The 19,571-nt window shown below is 33.6% G+C and overlaps 1 protein-coding gene across 1 annotated transcript in view; it reads right to left on the reverse strand.

Annotated features, from left to right (window-relative positions):
* Window positions 1-19,571, reverse strand: part of LOC149798570 (diacylglycerol kinase delta-like) — a 241,883-nt gene that overhangs the window by 118,600 nt on the left and 103,712 nt on the right. Inside the window, exon 5 of the mRNA XM_089957383.1 lies at window positions 14,551-14,655. Within this exon, the coding sequence (XP_089813509.1) occupies window positions 14,551-14,655 (105 nt within the window). The remainder of the gene's footprint in view (window positions 1-14,550; window positions 14,656-19,571) is intronic.

Below are 19,571 nucleotides of genomic sequence, written 5' to 3' on the forward strand. Positions count from 1 at the left end.
GTTAGCACAACTGCTTTATATACCTATATCTTGGTGGACAGTTTGATATTCCTGTGATTCGAGAGTGGAGATGTCCTAATGATTGACTGGCACTGCTAATGCACGCTGTTATCTCTTTGTCAAGCGATCCATCAGAAGATATGATGCTTCCAAGGTACTTGAAGTATAAATCAGCGTTGATATAACCAACCATTCATGAGGAGTAGCTATAACAAGATTGTCAAGATGACTGCTATGGCTGCTATACCAAACATTACATTGGTGCCATTTTTATTTAGGACCATGTAGGCATCATAAAAAGTCTTTGCAAGAAAAGCCCATATTCATATGAGCATCCTTTCTGAAGGAGTAGCAATAACAAGAATTTCAAGCTAATGGAGTTTAGATCAGCACTATATCCAGTTAGGACCAACAAGACATCATCAAAGTCTTTTAGTGAAACTACACGTTGATATGACCACCCATTCAGAATGAATAATTAGAGCCAGGATTTTCCACATGGTCCTGTGGTGGCCATACTCAAATGTCCAAGCAGCAACATTTTCATTTAGGACCAACTGGACCATGGGATGAACATATGAGTAAAGTTTCACGGCAATCCACCGAGTTGTTTAGGAGAAGTAGAAGTAGCAAACGTGTGCTAATTGGTGGCTGAAGGACAACAGATGGCTTTTTTGGCAACAAAACTGATGGGCAAAACTAAAGCCATAAATGCCATCAAGTTCTAATACAAAATGGTGAAAACTGAACTTGATGTTCAGAAAACATCTTCCAAATGAAAAGCCTCATACCTAGTCAAATTTGAATTCATAATATGAGCCAGACGTTTGCCATCTAAACTGTTCGCTTTCATCAAAATAAATTTACCATCTCCAAAACTGCTTCATCTTATCTTTTTTAAAGTGTATATGCTTTGCTCTGCTACCCAATGTAAGTTTGTGGTTGAGACTATTAGGCTTGTTCTGCTGTCTTTCTTTTGTCTGTAAAATATTTACTTTGTTTTGGAACAACCCATGACAAATGGGACAACTGAATGCCTTTAGATTTTTCACCCAAACTGCAATTGCATTCGTGAGATATTGATTTTTTCTGCCTGTCTGTATTTCATTTATAATCTCCTTAACAAGATATTGCAACAACTGCCCAAGCTGCATAACTGAACTTTGATAGGCTTATGCAAACGCAAATGTTTATGACCTGATGGTCCAATGACTTTGCAGCTTGAAGGGACTTTTCTTTGGCTTGACACAGAATTAGATTTAAGACCTAATTAACAGGATTACATCAAAGCTGATCAAGGTACAGTTTACAGTTTGAATATTTATCTGTATGTACATGTAGATCATCTCACTGCATTCCCATCCTGCATCAGCAAATACTGCTATATATTTATGCTCTTAAATTGGACTGACCGTTCCTGCCTCAATGCATTATCTAACCCTGCAAAAGTATATGATAATAATAATAATAATGATAATAATATCTAACCCTGCAAAAGTATACGATAATAATAGTAATAATAATAATAATAATAATAATAATAGTTGTTTTAAAATTTTATCTTTGTTATTTTCGGTTATAAATCTTTGGAAGTGAATTACAAGTATAAAGTACATTTAAATGAAATGTTTACTTCAGCCTTCATTTGTTTTATTTAAATTTTTTGTCTCCTTCAATGGCTGTTGTTTTAAACCGCAAACAAAATTCTGAGCGATGTCTCCACTGTGAAAAATGGTTGAACTGAGCATTACATCCCATAAAACATCTGCAAAATGGTGGAAGTGGAACCTCATGTCTGCATGAACTTGGGCCAAATATAAAATCACTCTTCTGGCATCATTTTTAGCCAAAAGTCTTCAAAAAAGATGGAAATGTAATCAATAACCTTGTCATTTCTCAGAAATGTAATATGATGGCGAAGTCTGTAGATGGTACTTTGAACCTAACTGCCCCCATTCACTTACATCATCCAAACCATAACCGCCAATGTAGTAACCTTTGAGATGATGCAAATGAAACTGGAATCTATCTCATGTAGCTCAGACACCAACATGTAAGGAAGTTACATAATGAGATTAATTAAAATTATATGAAACTTGGATTTACTGTTCCCTCTTTGATATCTTTTTTCATTTTCTACATGTAAAGACTCTTCTAATAAATTACTACAGTACACAGTCCTGAATCAACATATTGCAATAAAACAAAAAATCTGGCAATATCCATTCCAAGTCCATATCACTTGTTGTAGCAAAAACTGTCCTCTAGTTTTATGTCAGAAACATATAACATCTGCCATGACCAGGGGAAGATTTCTTTGAGTGATTTCAAAGCTAATTAAAATCAAGATCAGTGCCAGGCACAAGAACTCCTGTCTCTGAAAAGCAGAAACATGATTTCTTATGAATGCAAACACATATCAGGTTCCAGACGTTCACATCATGAAAGGCTTAATGTGCCAGGAGCCAAGGTTTGATGAATGCAAAACATTGGCTGCAGAGTTAACTTTAATAATAAACACATTTAGAAATGGTATGTTCTGAAATAATTTGTGCCCACATAGAAACAGAAAAAATGAAAACAACAAAAAATGTAAAAGTGATAATCATGGAAAAGATCTCCAATTGAATAAATTATAAGCAAATGAATGGAACACAAGCACCATGAATGGTACATAATATGACACCCTGCATTTGGCAAGGAATGTGTTGATGTGTTCAGTATTTTGATGTATCACAACAATATGATCAAAAGTGTCTTTTTCTGAGTTTACTATAATTCCAAGAATATTAGTGAGCACTTCGTAATTTCAGTGAATAATAATTTGAATACATAAATCCAACCCAAATTAAAAACTGAACAAAACAATAAGAATGATTCTGCTTCAGATGTTAAGGCAAGAATGAATAATCCCAATAAAAACAAGATTATATACCCATAATGTAAACAGGATTATATACCCCTAATGTAAACAAGGTTATATACCCCTCTACTTGACCTAGGTCACAATTACTGTACCATTTTCTGGAAATACTGTCAACTTAATGGGAAACTTACATACTGGAAGATTCTAACATCAGAACCAACACTGTATCTTTAACTCAAACCAAAATGAACATGTTTACAATTAATAATGGTCTAAATGTTTAATCCAAAATCATAGAGAAATATTAGCTGTGTATTATGTCGTTTACAAAATAAATGTCAGTGCTCAGGTATATCATTAACTTGATTTTAGACAAAGGTCAAGTACAAAATACAGATACACATATATAATCATTGAAAAAAAAAACAACAACACATGACGCAAATTAAATATACTGACGTGATATTTAGCATTTGTACACAGTATTACTGGTATATCATAGTATCTTTTCTTTGGTCAGTACAATGGTACTTTTCACTGTAGCTGTATGTACTATATTTAAGTTTCTGTCAGTAGGGAATGTCTGGAAATTTTTGGGTAATCTTCTTACAAATCCAATAATGTTAGCAGCATGTTTTTATTTTTATGACAAAATAACTAAAAATATTTTTTTTTATAAAACAGCTCCAATTCTCACAAATTAAAACTGATTATTACAAACATAATTATAGTTTTGATCGTTTCATCAAATAGTTGACAGGCATCATGCATGCCAGCACTGGCCAAATGGAACACTGTGAAACATGTTCAGGGCAAATCCAACTTTTGGAAACATTTCAGATTAAAAAACAAATATACATCTAAATCTATCATTTTTTTTGTTATCTACTAGCATATGTTAATCTGTTAGGTGCATGTATTCTTTTGTATGCCTGTGAATCCTCCAAAGATTTTTGGAGAGCAGTTGTTTTCTGTTTGAATATTATGTTATTCTCAAGTTCATTAAATATTTTCTCTTTTGCTGAGCAAATGTGTTTTGTTATTTACTGACCCTCTCTCTTGATAATTTCCTGCCCATTGTATCAGCAGCATAGATAGTAAAGGTATAATGGTACCAACTGTACAATCCCAAGGTGGGTGGTGGAGCTTAAGGTGTAGGGAACACTGCATTCAGAAATAAAGAACAACACTAGCTGTAATTGGCGCATTATGTAAGAGTTGTACTCTCTGTTAGGCTTAAAAAAAAGTGAGATTATGTTAATTCATATCTAGTTCATATTTTTTATTTTTTATTATTTTTTCAAAATGTGGTACACATGGCTGAAAATCTGTATGTTGTGACTAGATAACTCTTACCCCTGTCTAGTTCCAGTAGAGTTATCTCTCTTAAATGCAATGGAGTACCTGGTTTTGTCCTTGTCAAATAGACAATCTAACATTGTTCTCTATGACAGTGTGTGACATGCATGCTGAGGTAGGATAGAAAGTATATTTATTCCACAAAACATTAGCATTGAGGTATATGAAAAAACAATTGGTACAATGATACCTGAATTTTAGGTTTCATTGTCAACACTTTCAATTTTTTTCAACAAGCTCCTTAATGTCAGCATAATGTCTTTCAAAGGGTGTCAGCTAGTGTTGTTCTGATTATCGATTATAATCGATCATCAGTTGGTTGAGCGAACCAATAAGATAATCGATTGTGAAAGTCCATAATCGATTATGTGTAAAGGGAGACTACTTTTTAGTTGTAGGCAAAGCACAAAGGTTAGTAAAACTCCCAGCCACTAAAGTTGACCTGAAATTTATTAATTCCCTTCACAACTACAAATATAAAGCAATATGATATTTCATAGGTGCTAAATTTCATAATTAGGAACATATAGCCATTATTACATTATCAAGTTGTTAAATATTTGAGTTAATAAATTTAAACACATTTTGTTGATTGTTTCAGTTTTAAATGCAACATTATTTGTAGTATCTGTAAACAATGAAAAACAAGAAAACCATGTCCTTCTACACTTAAAATTATAGACACATCACATATGAATGAAAGGATTTTGGGGGATTGTAGCAGTATTTCAGTTGCATATGACTTATCAGCCACAAAAAGTTGTGTTCATTTAACAAATATGTAGAACAAAAATAACACAACACAATAGACAAAAATGTAATACTATTATCAGGTTAAAGTATACATGTCATTAAAAGAGATTACTCCTGTACATTTACTAACATCTTGAACTATTGATCAAAGATATAACTGGATAACAAACAAAAATTAAAATTTGCTCTTAGTAAATGATTATAATCAATTATCAGTTGGTTATGTAGAACCGATTATCGATTATGAATTTCTGACCGATTCCCATCACTAGTGTCAGCTCCAGTGTAAGCTAAATCATCCCACTTTATAGTTTTCAATTACAATGTGTACAATAATTAACATCAATCTACTGTAGAGTAGCAACCATTTAAAAGAAAAGGCTGCTGATTATTTTTAGCTGTTTCATTTTCTTTTAGATGTAGATACATTTATAATCGATATAATATGGTGTTATTTTGCTATAAATCAGCAATGTATTTTTTCGCCTATTGACAGATAAACATTTTTTTTAAAAAGTCACATTTAAGGACCCTAATACTACTGGTCCCCATTGTTATGTATTGGGGTATGTCCAGAAATATTGTTATACAAACGTTTTCGTGGTACCCAGCTCTAATATTTTGCTCTAAGAGTCTGACAGGTAAATTGGGTATCTGCTTGGAGAGTCAACCGACCTTGCAGGCCTCCATTCTAACCAGAAAGCAAAGTATCTGGACAAATACCAATGAATGTGCCTTTGATAGTCTTGAATTTCTGTAAATGAAAACCACTTTATCATGTCTGCAAGAGACAATGACCTAATTATAGAAACAAGCATTTGTATCCAGCATTACTTCAATCAGCAGTACTCCTCCCCACTTAAACCTTATCTTGATCACTCCTGGCAACAAGGCAGGGCTAAGATTCACTTCCTTCTGAAGATAAAGACTGACTGGTAATGAAGATATTAGTAATTTCATGGCCAATTTCACAATGGGAACTCCACCAGTCAACAGGTGGGTGCTGATGTTGATATAATCATCTTCCTCTCACAGCTATACCTGTATCCGGCTCACTAAGCAGTTATTGTTCACACACTCAACAGAACAGGAAATAATTATACACATGCAAAGACAACTACTGATCCATACATATTTCCAATTTAAAAAGAAAACATCAATGTGTTTTAAACAGAATTCTGGATATGCACTGCAATGTTCAACCAAATTGTTGCATAATTAAATGTTCCATGTATAATCACACTTAAAAGTCTAGTCCAAATGAAAAACTACACAGACCCAGATCTACCATCACATACCGCACTGACAGATCTGGGTCTGTGCAGTTTTTTTTAGTAATCAGTAGAACAAACAACACAGACTGATTTTCAGGGGTATTATGCTATGGCAGATATGTATCATTGTTGTCTGCAGTATAACTTTACTTATATGCAGCATTATAATAGTACAAATTTTACATAAATGTTTATGTCACTGATCATACTGTCTTATCTTTAGCATATTTTCAATCATATTACATTTACAGTCTGCATTGTGCTACTTTTCCTAAATACCAATTTAGGAAATATTTTTTATTTCCTAAATATTGTCCTTTCCTTATGTCCATCATACCTGTGAAACCAACTTGCTTGGTCAACAACCTTCTCAGCTGGCAGACTTGATCTAACTGGCCAAGCCTTTAGCTTTCAGCTCTAATATCCCTCCCCCCCCCCCCCCATCATGAATCTGTCCTAATTTACATCCATTACCACTTATTAGCCTAACCTCTAATGGAAAATAGTCTATGCATCAGGCATGACAGAAAAAAAAAACAGCTTTTGTTTCTGGGTTTCTAAGTAACCATATTTTTGGCCTCCTTCAACACATGAAATTGTAATGATAGTAAAGAAAGAAAAAAGAAACATTTCAATTCTTGTGAATGTTGTGAATCTTTTGTGTGCTGTTTACAAAGCATGCTTAGATTTAAGTTTACCATACACAAGTCAAATCAAATGCAAATTATTTCCTGATACAATGTTACATCAAGGATTTCAAGTGAAGGGCACACTGCCCCACACCCTCCAAATCTGGGGGAAACACGCCATTTTAAAAGGACAAAGGAAAAACTAATTAAATAATGCACCAGTAGTGCATTAGTGTAATCAACCATGCTACTGTGTTGTGCAACAGTATGCAATACTGTAATCTACCATGCTACTGTGTTGTGCAACAGTATGCAATACTGTAATCTACCATGCTACTGCATTGTGCAACAGTATGCAATACTGTAATCTATCATGCTACTGTGTTGTGCAACAGTATGCAGTACTGTAATCTACCATGCTACTGTGTTGTGCAACAGTATGCAATACTGTAATCTACCATGCTACTGTGTTGTGCAACAGTATGCAGTACTGTAATCTGCCATGCTACTGTGTTGTGCAACTATATGCAATACTGTAATCTACCATGCTACTGTGTTGTGCAACAGTGTGCAATAATGTAATCTAACATTCTACTGTGTTGTGCAACAGTATGCAATACTGTAATCTACCATGCTATTCTGTTGTGTAACAGCATGCAGAAATGTAATCTACCATGCTACTGTTTTGTGCAGCAGTATGCAGTACTGTAATATACCATGCTACTGTATTGTGCAGCAGTATGCAATACTGTAATCTACCATGCTACCATGTTGTGCAACAGTATGCAGAAATGTAAACTACTGTGCTACTGTGTTGTGCAACAGTCTGCAATACTTTAATCTACCATGCTATTGTGCTGTGCAACAGTATGCAATACTGTAATCTACCATGCTATTGTGCTGTGCAACAGTATGACTAAATGTAATATACCATGCTACTGTGTTGAGCAACATTATGCAATACTGTAATCTACCTTGCTACTGTGTTGTGCAACAGTATGCAATACTGTAATCTACCATGCTACTGTGTTGTGCAACAGTATGGATTAGTGTAATCAATGATGTCCCTATATAGTAACACATCAGTACAATTTACCATGCTAGTGCATAGTGCAACAATATGCATTAGTGTAATCTACCATGTACCTGTGTAGTGTTACATTACAGTATGCATTAGTGTAATCTACCATGCACCTGTGTAGTGTTACATTACAGTATGCATCAATGTAATCTACCATGCACCTGTGTAGTGTTATATTACAGTATGCATCTGTGTAATCAACCATGTACATGATTAGTGCTACATTACTGTATGCATCATTGTAATCTACCATGCACCTGTGTATTGTTACATTACAGTATGCATCAGTGTAACCTACCATGCACCTGTGTAGTGTTACATTGCAGTATACATCAGTGTAATCTATCATGCACCCGTGTAGTGTTACATTACAGTATGCATCAGTGTAATCAAGGTATTTATGGAATGTATTAACTTTTTTATTTGTCACAAAGACAAATGAATCAAACAAACAACTTGTTTTGTGAAGAAAAAAAAATCAGAGGAGATGGTACTTCACTTTCAATAATCTTTCCCCTTGCTTCTAGATCTCTTAATTATTTGGCAATTGGCAAGAGTGAAAAAAGAAGTTGGCTTATATTTTAAATTCTTTCTTTGAATCTACATAATTTAATGAGTTAAATCAGACACAAATACATCTGCTTTATTCACTGCCAAACCGCTTGGAAGTGATAATGTGCTTCCAGAGTGTAGCTGTCAACAGAGACAAAGGAATTAAATCTTCTTGTATAGAATTGCTCATGATATTGTCGATGATCATTTAATATCAGAGTTTAAATCTGGAAACATTTACTACAATAATAAATTCTTAATTAGGGTACCAGTGGAGTTAGCTCAGAATATATGAAGAGTCCATATTACCGACCAAAATATAAACTGTGACCCCACCCACTACCTAATCCCCCTCAAGGTTTATCCAGGATAAAATCCTTTGTTGTCTTCTTTGACTGATTCTCTTGATTGACACCTACCTATATGACAATCAAATTACTAATTGGTCCAGTGGAATCTGAGTCGTAACCAAGGTTAACCAAAAGATGCCACCCTCAAATGAGGTGTGGGGTGGGGGTCAATTATGCAAATTCTAATAAAAACTTCCTTATTGGAAATGCCATGTTCTATTACTCATCAATAGATAAATATAAAGATATGAGATATGCATAACATAAAATATAAAGAAATTCACATAATTCATGAAAGTTCTAGTTTTTAAATAACTGCATGTCATAATATTTTAGATGACATTCATACAAATAATACAAAATAATAAGTGTTTAACAAAATTTATGACTACTTCTTTTCAAAAGATATCAATATTTTCAGCATGCATGAATGGACTGATTGAAGTAATCAAAAAAAAACATCTTTACAGTTTTCTTGTCTGAGTTAAAGATTTTTTATATTGGTTGATTTAAGTGGAACATCTGGGGCTGTGCGAGTACGAAGTAGAGAAATTATGCTTTCAAATAGTGTCTCAAAATTGGAGCTCTTATGCATGGAATAGTACAGATTATTAAATCTATCACAGAATTCATGATTACACAAGAAGAAGATTTATTATGCAGCCATTGGTGTGCTTAGCCATTCTTCTTCTTCCAATATCTGATTGTATTTCCCATATATAACATCAGAACTCATACCAGAACTACTGCATTAAACATGCCAGAAAAGAAGATTCAATATCCCTTTGTCAGTGAGGAGTGAGATTAGAGAGGTGATAATGTCTACATCAGGTCTTTTTAGAAATAATTAAACCCTCCTCCCACACTTGGAGATCGACCAGATACACCAAAAAAAAAAAGGCTGATTTAGAACGTTCTGCTTTCCAAAGACCTAACCTGCATTGACTGCAATACACATATACACATGACTACTGTACCAATAGCTTGAGAACCAATAACATTGATCAGTGCTGCAGGAACAATTGCATGTGCATGCATTGTAACCTCTTTTCAAACTGTTGAATAAATAGGCTTAATTTTCAGTTACTTTTAATTAATTGCTGATGTGCCCTTAAACGCCAAAGTAACAAAATAAAGGCATTCAGAACAAAGGATTATAGCAACTAATAAAGATAAATATTACTAAAAAGCAATGTATATAATTGCATCTTTTCATCCAAGACAGTAAAACTGAAACCCTGCAATAAGTAAACAAAACAAGTATTTGGCCCTCAAAGCAAACATGTACAAAAGTATCTCTTGTGAACATGTCTCGGGCATGTGTCCTATGGCATGTTACAACAAGAGCTTAATGTTATGCTGAAGAAGTCACATCTGAAGGCCAGACTAAATCAAGGCTATAATCAATGCAATAATCAGGGCTATAATCGATGCTATAGTCAGGGCTATACTTGGGGCTGTAATCAATATAATCAGTGCTATATTCAGGGCTATAATCAATGCTATAATCAGGGCTGTAATCAACTCTATAATCAGGGCTATAATCAACTCTATAATCAGGGCTATAATCAACTCTATAATCAGGGCTATAATCAATGCTATAATCAGGGCTATAATCAATGCAATAGTCAGGGCTATAATCAATGCACTAGTCAGGGCTATAATCAATGCACTAGTCAGGGCCATAATCAACGCAATAATCAAGGCTATAATCAGGGCAATAATCAAGGCTTAGAATAATCAGGGCAATAATCAAGTCTATAATCAGGGCTAAAATCAATGCAGTAGTCAGGGCTATAATCAATGCAATAGTCAGGGCTATAATCAAGGCTATAACCAGGGCCATAATCAACGCAATAATCAAGGTTATAACTCTCTTGCATAATGTCATGGCATGCTGGAAGCCAAGCTCACTCAAGATCTCATTAATCAGAAGAAACATGCCATATTTTGCTGAAATGTGGAAAAAGTCTGTTGAAGCTATCTTAAGAACCAAAAGTCAGGTGATGTGCAATCTTGGGACACTACTCTTCTAAAACGGAGTGAGTAAGACAAAACATGCAAATGAAACAATGTACACAACATATTGTGATCGGAAACTGTGAAAGTATCTAATATTGTGTATTAATTTCAATGTTCTGCAATTTCTAAGTTTTTGAGAAAGGACTGTTTCTGAACAGTGATTAGGACCAACATGACCAAGTGAAGAAAAACAAAAACAAAAATAATTTTACATTACTGGTCAGGGACTCAAGTCCTGAAAAGAAGACAAGTCTTAATTAACTGTGGCTTAATTAATGAATGTTGATGGAAAACTAACAGATGCTGCACTCAGAAATGTCAGTCAGAAGTTTAATGTTGAAAGTCACACCTCCTAAATAAGTTATAATCCATTTATAATAAGTGTTGAAAAATGAAGGAAAATGACGGACAGATGGAAAAACAAATACTGGATTTGTTTAACAGAAGTAGTTGGTCAGATCTGGAATAATGTGGTTAGCATCTAAATTGTAAGTGATAATACTGACCAGTAAATATATAAGAACTATTATTTAACATTTAAGATGTAAGAAACTGGTATGATGGGCACCATATAAACAAAGTTACTTCAAACAATACAGAATAGACACAGGACATGGAGTCCTGTTTAAAGTTCCCCCACTATCTGTAAGGAGAAACCCAGCTAATGCTATAAACACCTGCTAAGATCAAACTTGGAGGAAATGTTGGGGGCATCGGTCTTTTCATCTCAGCTAGCAGAAATTCAGCCCATTAATGTAATCAACATTTACCAAAGGGAAGATGGAAAAATTTGCATAGATATGAAAGATTGTGTATCCTTTGCATACAAAGCGGTGTAGGTGATGCATATCATTATCTCCTTGAATGTAGCTCTTTTAGAGAACAAAGAAAGCAATTATTACCCAAGCACTGCTATACAAGACCACATGTACCAAAGTTTAAAGAATTATTGTGATCTAAGACATTTAGTGTTGTGAGAAATCTATCTAAAATTATTGATATTATTCTATCAAAATTTTGTTAATTTCAAATCATCTTTACTCTGTGTTTATTGTTCTTTCTTTATTTTAAGGTAGAGAAAAGTATCATAGGTTCATCACTGTAAAGTAATGAATTTGCTAGAGATTAATTTGTTTTCCATATTCAGTAATTTAAAACCCATCTTTCCAAATATACAAATATCTATATATTTAAGTTTTAACATGATCTTATTCCACTAAAGTAATGACTGTAATAATGCTGTCAGTCCGAGTTATATTGCATTTACTGTGAGAGAAAAAATACATATCATCCATGGCTGACGAACATGCATGCAAAATACAAATGTTTCCTCATATGTTGTGTATCCTAGTCTGAGAGTACTAAAGACTTTGTCAATTCACTAATTTGTCGATTTGAAGTTCACTGTGTGATTTTGGATCACTACAAAGCTGCTTTTAGCGCTGATGAAATAAAAGCATCTAAATACTGACGCTTTACGCTGAAATAAGGGCATCTAAATATCAACGCTTTAAACTGAAATAAAGGCATCTAAATATCAACACTTTACACTGAAATAAAGGCATCTAAATATCAACACTTTACACTGAAATAAAGGCATCTAAGTATCAACACTTTACACTGATATAAAGGCATCTAAATATCAACGCTTTACACTGATATAAAGGCATCTAAATATCAACACTTTATGCTGAAATAAAGGCATCTAAATATCAACACTTTATGCTGAAATAAAGGCATCTAAATATCAACACTTTACACTGAAATAAAGGCATCTAAATATCAACACTTTACACTGAAATAAAGGCATCTAAATATCAACACTTTACACTGATATAAAGGCATCTAAATATCAACACTTTACACTGATATAAAGGCATCTAAATATCAACACTTTACACTGATATAAAAGCATCTAAGTATCAACACTTTACAATGAAATAAAGATATCTAAATATCAACACTTTACACTGAAATAAAGGCATCTAAACATCAACACTTTACACTGAAATAAAGGCATCTAAATAACAACACTTTACACTGAAATAAAGGCATCTACATATCAACACTTTACACTGATATAATGGCATCTACATATCAACACTTTACAGTGAAATAAAGGCATCTAAATATCAACACTTTACAGTGAAATAAAGGCATCTAAATATCAACACTTTACACTGAAATAAAGGCATCTAAATAACAACACTTTACACTGAAATAAAGGCATCTACATATCAACACTTTACACTGATATAATGGCATCTAGATATCAACACTTTACACTGACATAAAGGCATCTAAATATCAACACTTTACACTGAAATAAAGGCATCTAAATATCAATGCTTTACACTGAAATAAAGGCATCTAAATATCAACACTTTACACTGACATAAAGGCATCTAAATAACAACACTTTACACTGAAATAAAGGCATCTAAATATCAATGCTTTACACTGAAATAAAGGCATCTAAATATCAACACTTTACACTGATATAAAGGCATCTAAATATCAATGCTTTACACTGAAATAAAGGCATCTAAATATCAACCTGACCACATCCAAGGGAACAGCCAATGAAAATGTGAATGCATCAATTGCCAAATTTGAGAAAGTGACAAAATCTTTTAACAAATGGTGATGACCAGAAAACTGCACATGGATCCATATCAGGAAGACAATGATGAGAAGTGGCATTTCTCATTAAGTCAAGACAGAGGATGACTCTGTTCAACTAACAAATTTACCGAGTGATTTCTTTTCTTCAGATCTTCATATTCCAGGCCAAAAAAAAAGTCAGAAATGTTGATAATGTGAAACAAGAAGACAGGAGTATGTAAAGTTTCACAGAATGAATGGACATAACCTCAAGTCATCACACTGGGAAAACATGGATGTTGTATTGATTGGCAACATCAGCAAATCTGTTCTTTTTAAGGAATCCAAAAGACATCAGTCAAGTTATTAGATATGGGAAAATAGGGCAATGATGTCACTATGAAGGAACAGAAATAATACATTTTTAAAACAGACCAAATATCTTCATTATTGGACAACATAAACTGATCGATGACAACTATTTTATTTGTAACTATACAATGCTTATTAAAGAGTCAAACATTAAAATGTCAAGTTCTAAATTCTTCAACAATTATCAAAAACAAATGAACTGACTTGCAATTGAATATTTTACCATTAACTGTACAAAGGTTTTAAAGAGTAAAAGAACGATAAAGATAATTTTTATTTACTATAGTAATGACTTGGAGAAAAAAAACTGGTTTCAACAACACCTTCAAGGCTCAAAACCATCACTGATCTCAGAAAATATTTTGAGAAAAAAGGCAAGTTTTAGACAATACCCAATCCAAACAAATTCTGCTATGCACTTCTGATATATAATTCCATAATTCACATGGGATTTGATGTCCTCTGGTAAACTTATCCTTTAAACCCGATCAAAGAAAATTTTGCTTTGGTCCTTTGATATTACATGCCATAAATCATAAAGGGATTTGATGTCTTCCACTTAATTAAATATTATCCATCAAAACTGATGGTTACTTCAATACTTGCAATCAAACCATATGGAGAAAAAAATACAATTTCCAAATGGATGCTACAGATGCAGATACAAAAAATATAGGTTGTTACTCACCTCATAATATTCTTTGCTTGCTGCTGTCTTTAGCGCTGTAATCCACTCTTCCATCTCACGTCGACTCTCAGCACACAGAACTAAATTCCGAAATGGTGTAATGACCTGCAAGATAAAATTCAACTGTCATTAACAAAAGATAAAAATAAAAATAGTATTTAATCCTGTCTGATCACCCCCTCAGCTATGAGCTAAAAAGTACTTGGCCATTCCTCATTTTACTAGTTGCCCAAAGGCCCCCCTGCCTTAAAATACTGTTGAGAAATTGCATTGAGATCTTTCAGTCTCTCTGAGAATGTCTAGGCTGGAAAGTTTACAACAGAAGCTAAATCTAAATTTAAATATCAGTCTGAAATTCAGGAGTCACATCAGATGATATCTGGGTTCGACCTATACTAAACTAATTCATCTCCTCTTCTGAACAAAGCTTATTAAGACAAGTTTGGTAAACATCTATCTATGCAGGTCACCAGAAGTTGCAAGCTGACAATGTTGGTGATACATTAGAACTGTGTATCATAGCTAGTATTACAATGTACTACAATATGGAGATTAAAATGATTCATATCATGATACATGTCACCAAATATAATTTGTATCTTATTGCAATGTATCACCATAGACAGCTTACAATATGATTGATATTCAATACATACATTACCAGTATACTTTATTACAAAGTATCATGACAGAGATTACACAATGATATATCATGTACATTACCCAGTATACTTTATTACAATGTATCATGACATAGATTACACAATGAAATATTATGTACATTACCCAGTATACTTTATTACAAAGTATCATGACAGAGATTACACAATGATATATTATGTACATTACCCAGTATACTTTATTACAATGTATCATGACATAGATTACACAATGATATATCATGTACATTACCCAGTATACTTTATTACAATCTATCATGACATAGATTACACAATGATATATTATGTACATTACCCAGTATACTTTATTACAATGTATCATGACAGAGGTTACACAATGATATATTATGTACATTACCCAGCATACTTTATTACAATGTATCATGACAGAGATTACACAATGATATATTATGTACATTACCCAGCATACTTTATTACAATGTATCATGACACAGAGATTACACAATGATATATTATGTACATTACCCAGCATACTTTATTACAATGTATCATGACAGAGGTTACACAATGATATATTATGTACATTACCTGTATATTTTGTTACAATGTATCATGACATAGATTAGACAATGATTCACTATATACATTACCCAGTATATTTTATTACAATGCATCATGATACAGAGATTACATAATGATACATTTCAACATATATACATTGCATACACACATACACAGAGTACAATATGATGCATAGTACCATACATATATTATGCAGTACATTATACTACAGTGCATCATGATACAGAGACACGTGATACAGGTCACCATATCATCTTCACTAGCAATATGTTAACACATTAACCCCTGGTTTTTTTTGTTGTTTTTGCCTGAAATTCGAGTAGGAAACATGTTTTGAAAGCTATTTCTGAATAGATCCAAAAACACCAAATCCCAGGTGATATTTCAATAACATACTGCCTAGTTATGTTAGAAACATCGTTTTTCATTGGCAATTTGGCAGAAGGGTATAAGTTGGAGCTTTTTTTGTTTTTTTGTGTTTCTTTTGCTAAACCGAGCCATATTTTTTGTATCGAGACCACTCTTTACTCCAAATGCCCATTTTATCCTACGTTTTGCAAAGGTTCATCTGTCTGTTTGCAGTTCATACCGGTTTGCCTTAGATCTGAGACCAAAAAGTCAAAAATCTGGACACAAAACTGGATCCCAACCACAGGCCAATTCTGGGTAGAAAAAAAATCGGGTCCAAAACTTGAGGTTTTTCCTTATGTATTTTGTAGTGCAACTAGAAATTCCAGATTTTTTGGTATCATTGTAGAGGTACATCTGTCTACCTTTCTATAATACCACCCACTTTAGTGTATCATGCATGACCATGATGCTACAGAACTCGGCAGTAGGCTACTACCTACTGCCATGTTAACTCATCGCTAAGGGTTAATATGTTAACCCCATCTATACCATGGCAGATCTATCAGATCTTTCAGTGCTTTGTCCAATTGAAATCTATTGGATTTCACAGTTGCCTCCCTTAGTATGTAATGCCTACTAACCAATAGCATGTAAGAGCGGTGCGTTGTACATCGGCTGAAAATAGTAGAGGCGACAAGGGATACTTTTAAGTTTCACATCGAAAGTATAACTAAGTACCAGAAAGAAGCCATTAACGGTATATTTTAGGGAAAGGATATATTTGTACATACATGGACCAGCATTATTACATGCTTATTTATGAGTCCATTCTAGTTGTGTGCTCCCTTCTCTCAATCAAATAAGAACAATGTTCAAATTTAAACAACCTAACTTTAATTGGATGGGGTGGCTTGGACTGGATGCACTGAGTATCAGATCAATTGGCCAAGATGTAGATAGAGTTAACATATCAGAACTTTGGCTAGCAAAGATGGTCATCAATAAATGTATAGCAATTAGCTGGGTCTTCTCATCACAATTTACCACAAATCAGGAGATCAGCCTAGACAGGAAATTGAAATGTACAAGATGCATCTATATGGCACAGTGTCAGTCTCCATGCCTATAATGTGTTCCATTGTTTTCTGCCAGTCATATTTTACACAGCAAAATGTGATATCTAGTCACACTACACGAAAACAAACATCTTCAAAAAAGGTGATTAACAGACAAGGCATACAAATTTCTAGTGGAGAATTGCCAAATTAATAAATCCAGCTGAAATGATCTTTCTGGAAGAAAATTAGTGTTAAGTCAGCAGTATCCAGGAAGCATTATTGTTTGCTACAACACTGTATGAGAGCTACTGAAGTCAACACATTTTCCCCAAAAGCAGTGCAACCAAGCAGTGGTAATTATGAAGTTATCACATAATAAATATTAATGAAGTGATTCTTTTATATATAACTAAATATTTGCTATCTAAAGCTTGTTTGTCAAACTATGTCTAAGCAAAAAGAACCACCAAACTTAAAGTATGGTCACCAAAACCAGGTGGGGCCCCGAGTGGCCGAGTGGTCTAAAGCGTTCGCCGTTACGGATCACTGCCATCTCACCTCTGTCTGCACCGGTTCGAGTCTCAGATTCAGCCAATGTAGATATGTGAGAAAGCATGCCAGTAGCTTCTCGTGGGTCGGTGGTTCTTTCCAGGGTTTTCCCGGGTTCTTCCTCCACCATTAATACTGGCCGCCATATATGGCCTATCGTGTGCTGAAAAATGGCGTTAAACCCCACAACAACAACAACAACAACCAAAACCAGGTACAAGAATAAAAACTTTCAAATAAACAATGTTCACATAAAACAGACTATATTACCAATGTTTACTATAAACACCCTGCATTAGGTCTAATTATCCTTCAAAGGTAATCCATAATAAACATGAAATTTGGCTGTGAATGAAATGGTTTATTGTTCCTTTCAGTGAATGTGAAAAGAGTTATGATATCATGCAAACTAATTGAATGATATGAAGAAAGTGGTGTTTAACATCAGTTTATATATATATATATATATATATATATATATATATGTATGTTGCAAAGCGCTTAGAGCTTCTAAAGATTAGGCGCTATACAAAGTCCTCATTATTATTATTATTATTATTTTATATATATATATATATATATATATATATATATATATATATATATATATATATATATATATATATATATATGTATGTATACAAGTATGTAAAACAAATTAAATACATTTGCCAACCCTATCTTTTAGAAACAATTTTTTTAAAATTATAAACATTCATTTCACTCTAACATTGTTGTTTTAGGCATGACGTCATTTTTCAGCATGATAGGCTATATATAGCAGCCAGTATAGCTGGTGGAGGAAGTACCAGGGAAAACCCTGGGAAGAAACACCAACCTAAGGGAAGCTGCCGACAAGCTTTCTCACTTACACACATAGGACAAGGCTGAGACTCGAAAGAGACAGAAAGAACGTCATGCGCAAAATAAAGAACATTTGTCAACTACTCATGTTGGTTTAAATATAGTGAAAATATTTTGCAATGTCATACAACTTTAAAGAAAAAAAGGACAATAAATAAAACAAATGTTGCTAAATCACTTCAACCTTCAACACATACTGAATCATTCAATGAAGCAGTTGAACAAAGTACCCAATCAATCAAAAAACGAATCAATCAATGAAGCAGTTAAACAACTACCCAATCAATCAAAGAAGTAATCAATCAATATAGGAAGCAAAGAAATAAGTACAGCAACCTCCTTTTATTGACCCTCAATGGTTTTTAACTTGGTAGACCCATTTCTGCATAATGAATCTCATGCTTTTGACCTGAGAGGACAACAAATAAACAAGAGAATTGTATGAAGAAAATGAAATAGACATGAAAAGAATGAGAAAAAATTAACTGATCAATGAACCACAACAAAACTAACCACTCAACTCACCAATTAATAAATCACTTCATCAAGAAATTCCGCAATCAACTGGTAAAAGAACAGCAACTACTTACAATGAAATGTCATCACAGGGTACACATACTTACAGTAGTGTTGTACATAAGTCCCATGAGTAAGGGACACTGTGTCCCCTATCCTCCAAATGTGAGGGACACTCACCATTATTATGGGACATAATGCACAAAAAGTTAAGTAAGAATTAGAGTCTTTTTTGCTTCTACATCTTTGCCACCTTAACTTTGTGGTCTGTGGTACTTGTATATTTTTCTTGGACACTTACATTACCACTATAAATGTTTTATTAAGTACTCAAAAAAGTCATAAAAATATTAACATGTCTGAATTCTTGTTAACCTGAATTGAGCTAAAAAAATGAAATTGTCCTTTCCCGATCTGCCACTAATTTAACTTTAGTGTACTTTTTATCTACCAGCATTAA

The sequence above is a fragment of the Sinohyriopsis cumingii genome, chromosome 5 (assembly GCF_028554795.1).
Source record: "Sinohyriopsis cumingii isolate HCF-2022 chromosome 5, ASM2855479v2, whole genome shotgun sequence".
NCBI lineage: Eukaryota > Metazoa > Mollusca > Bivalvia > Unionida > Unionidae > Sinohyriopsis > Sinohyriopsis cumingii.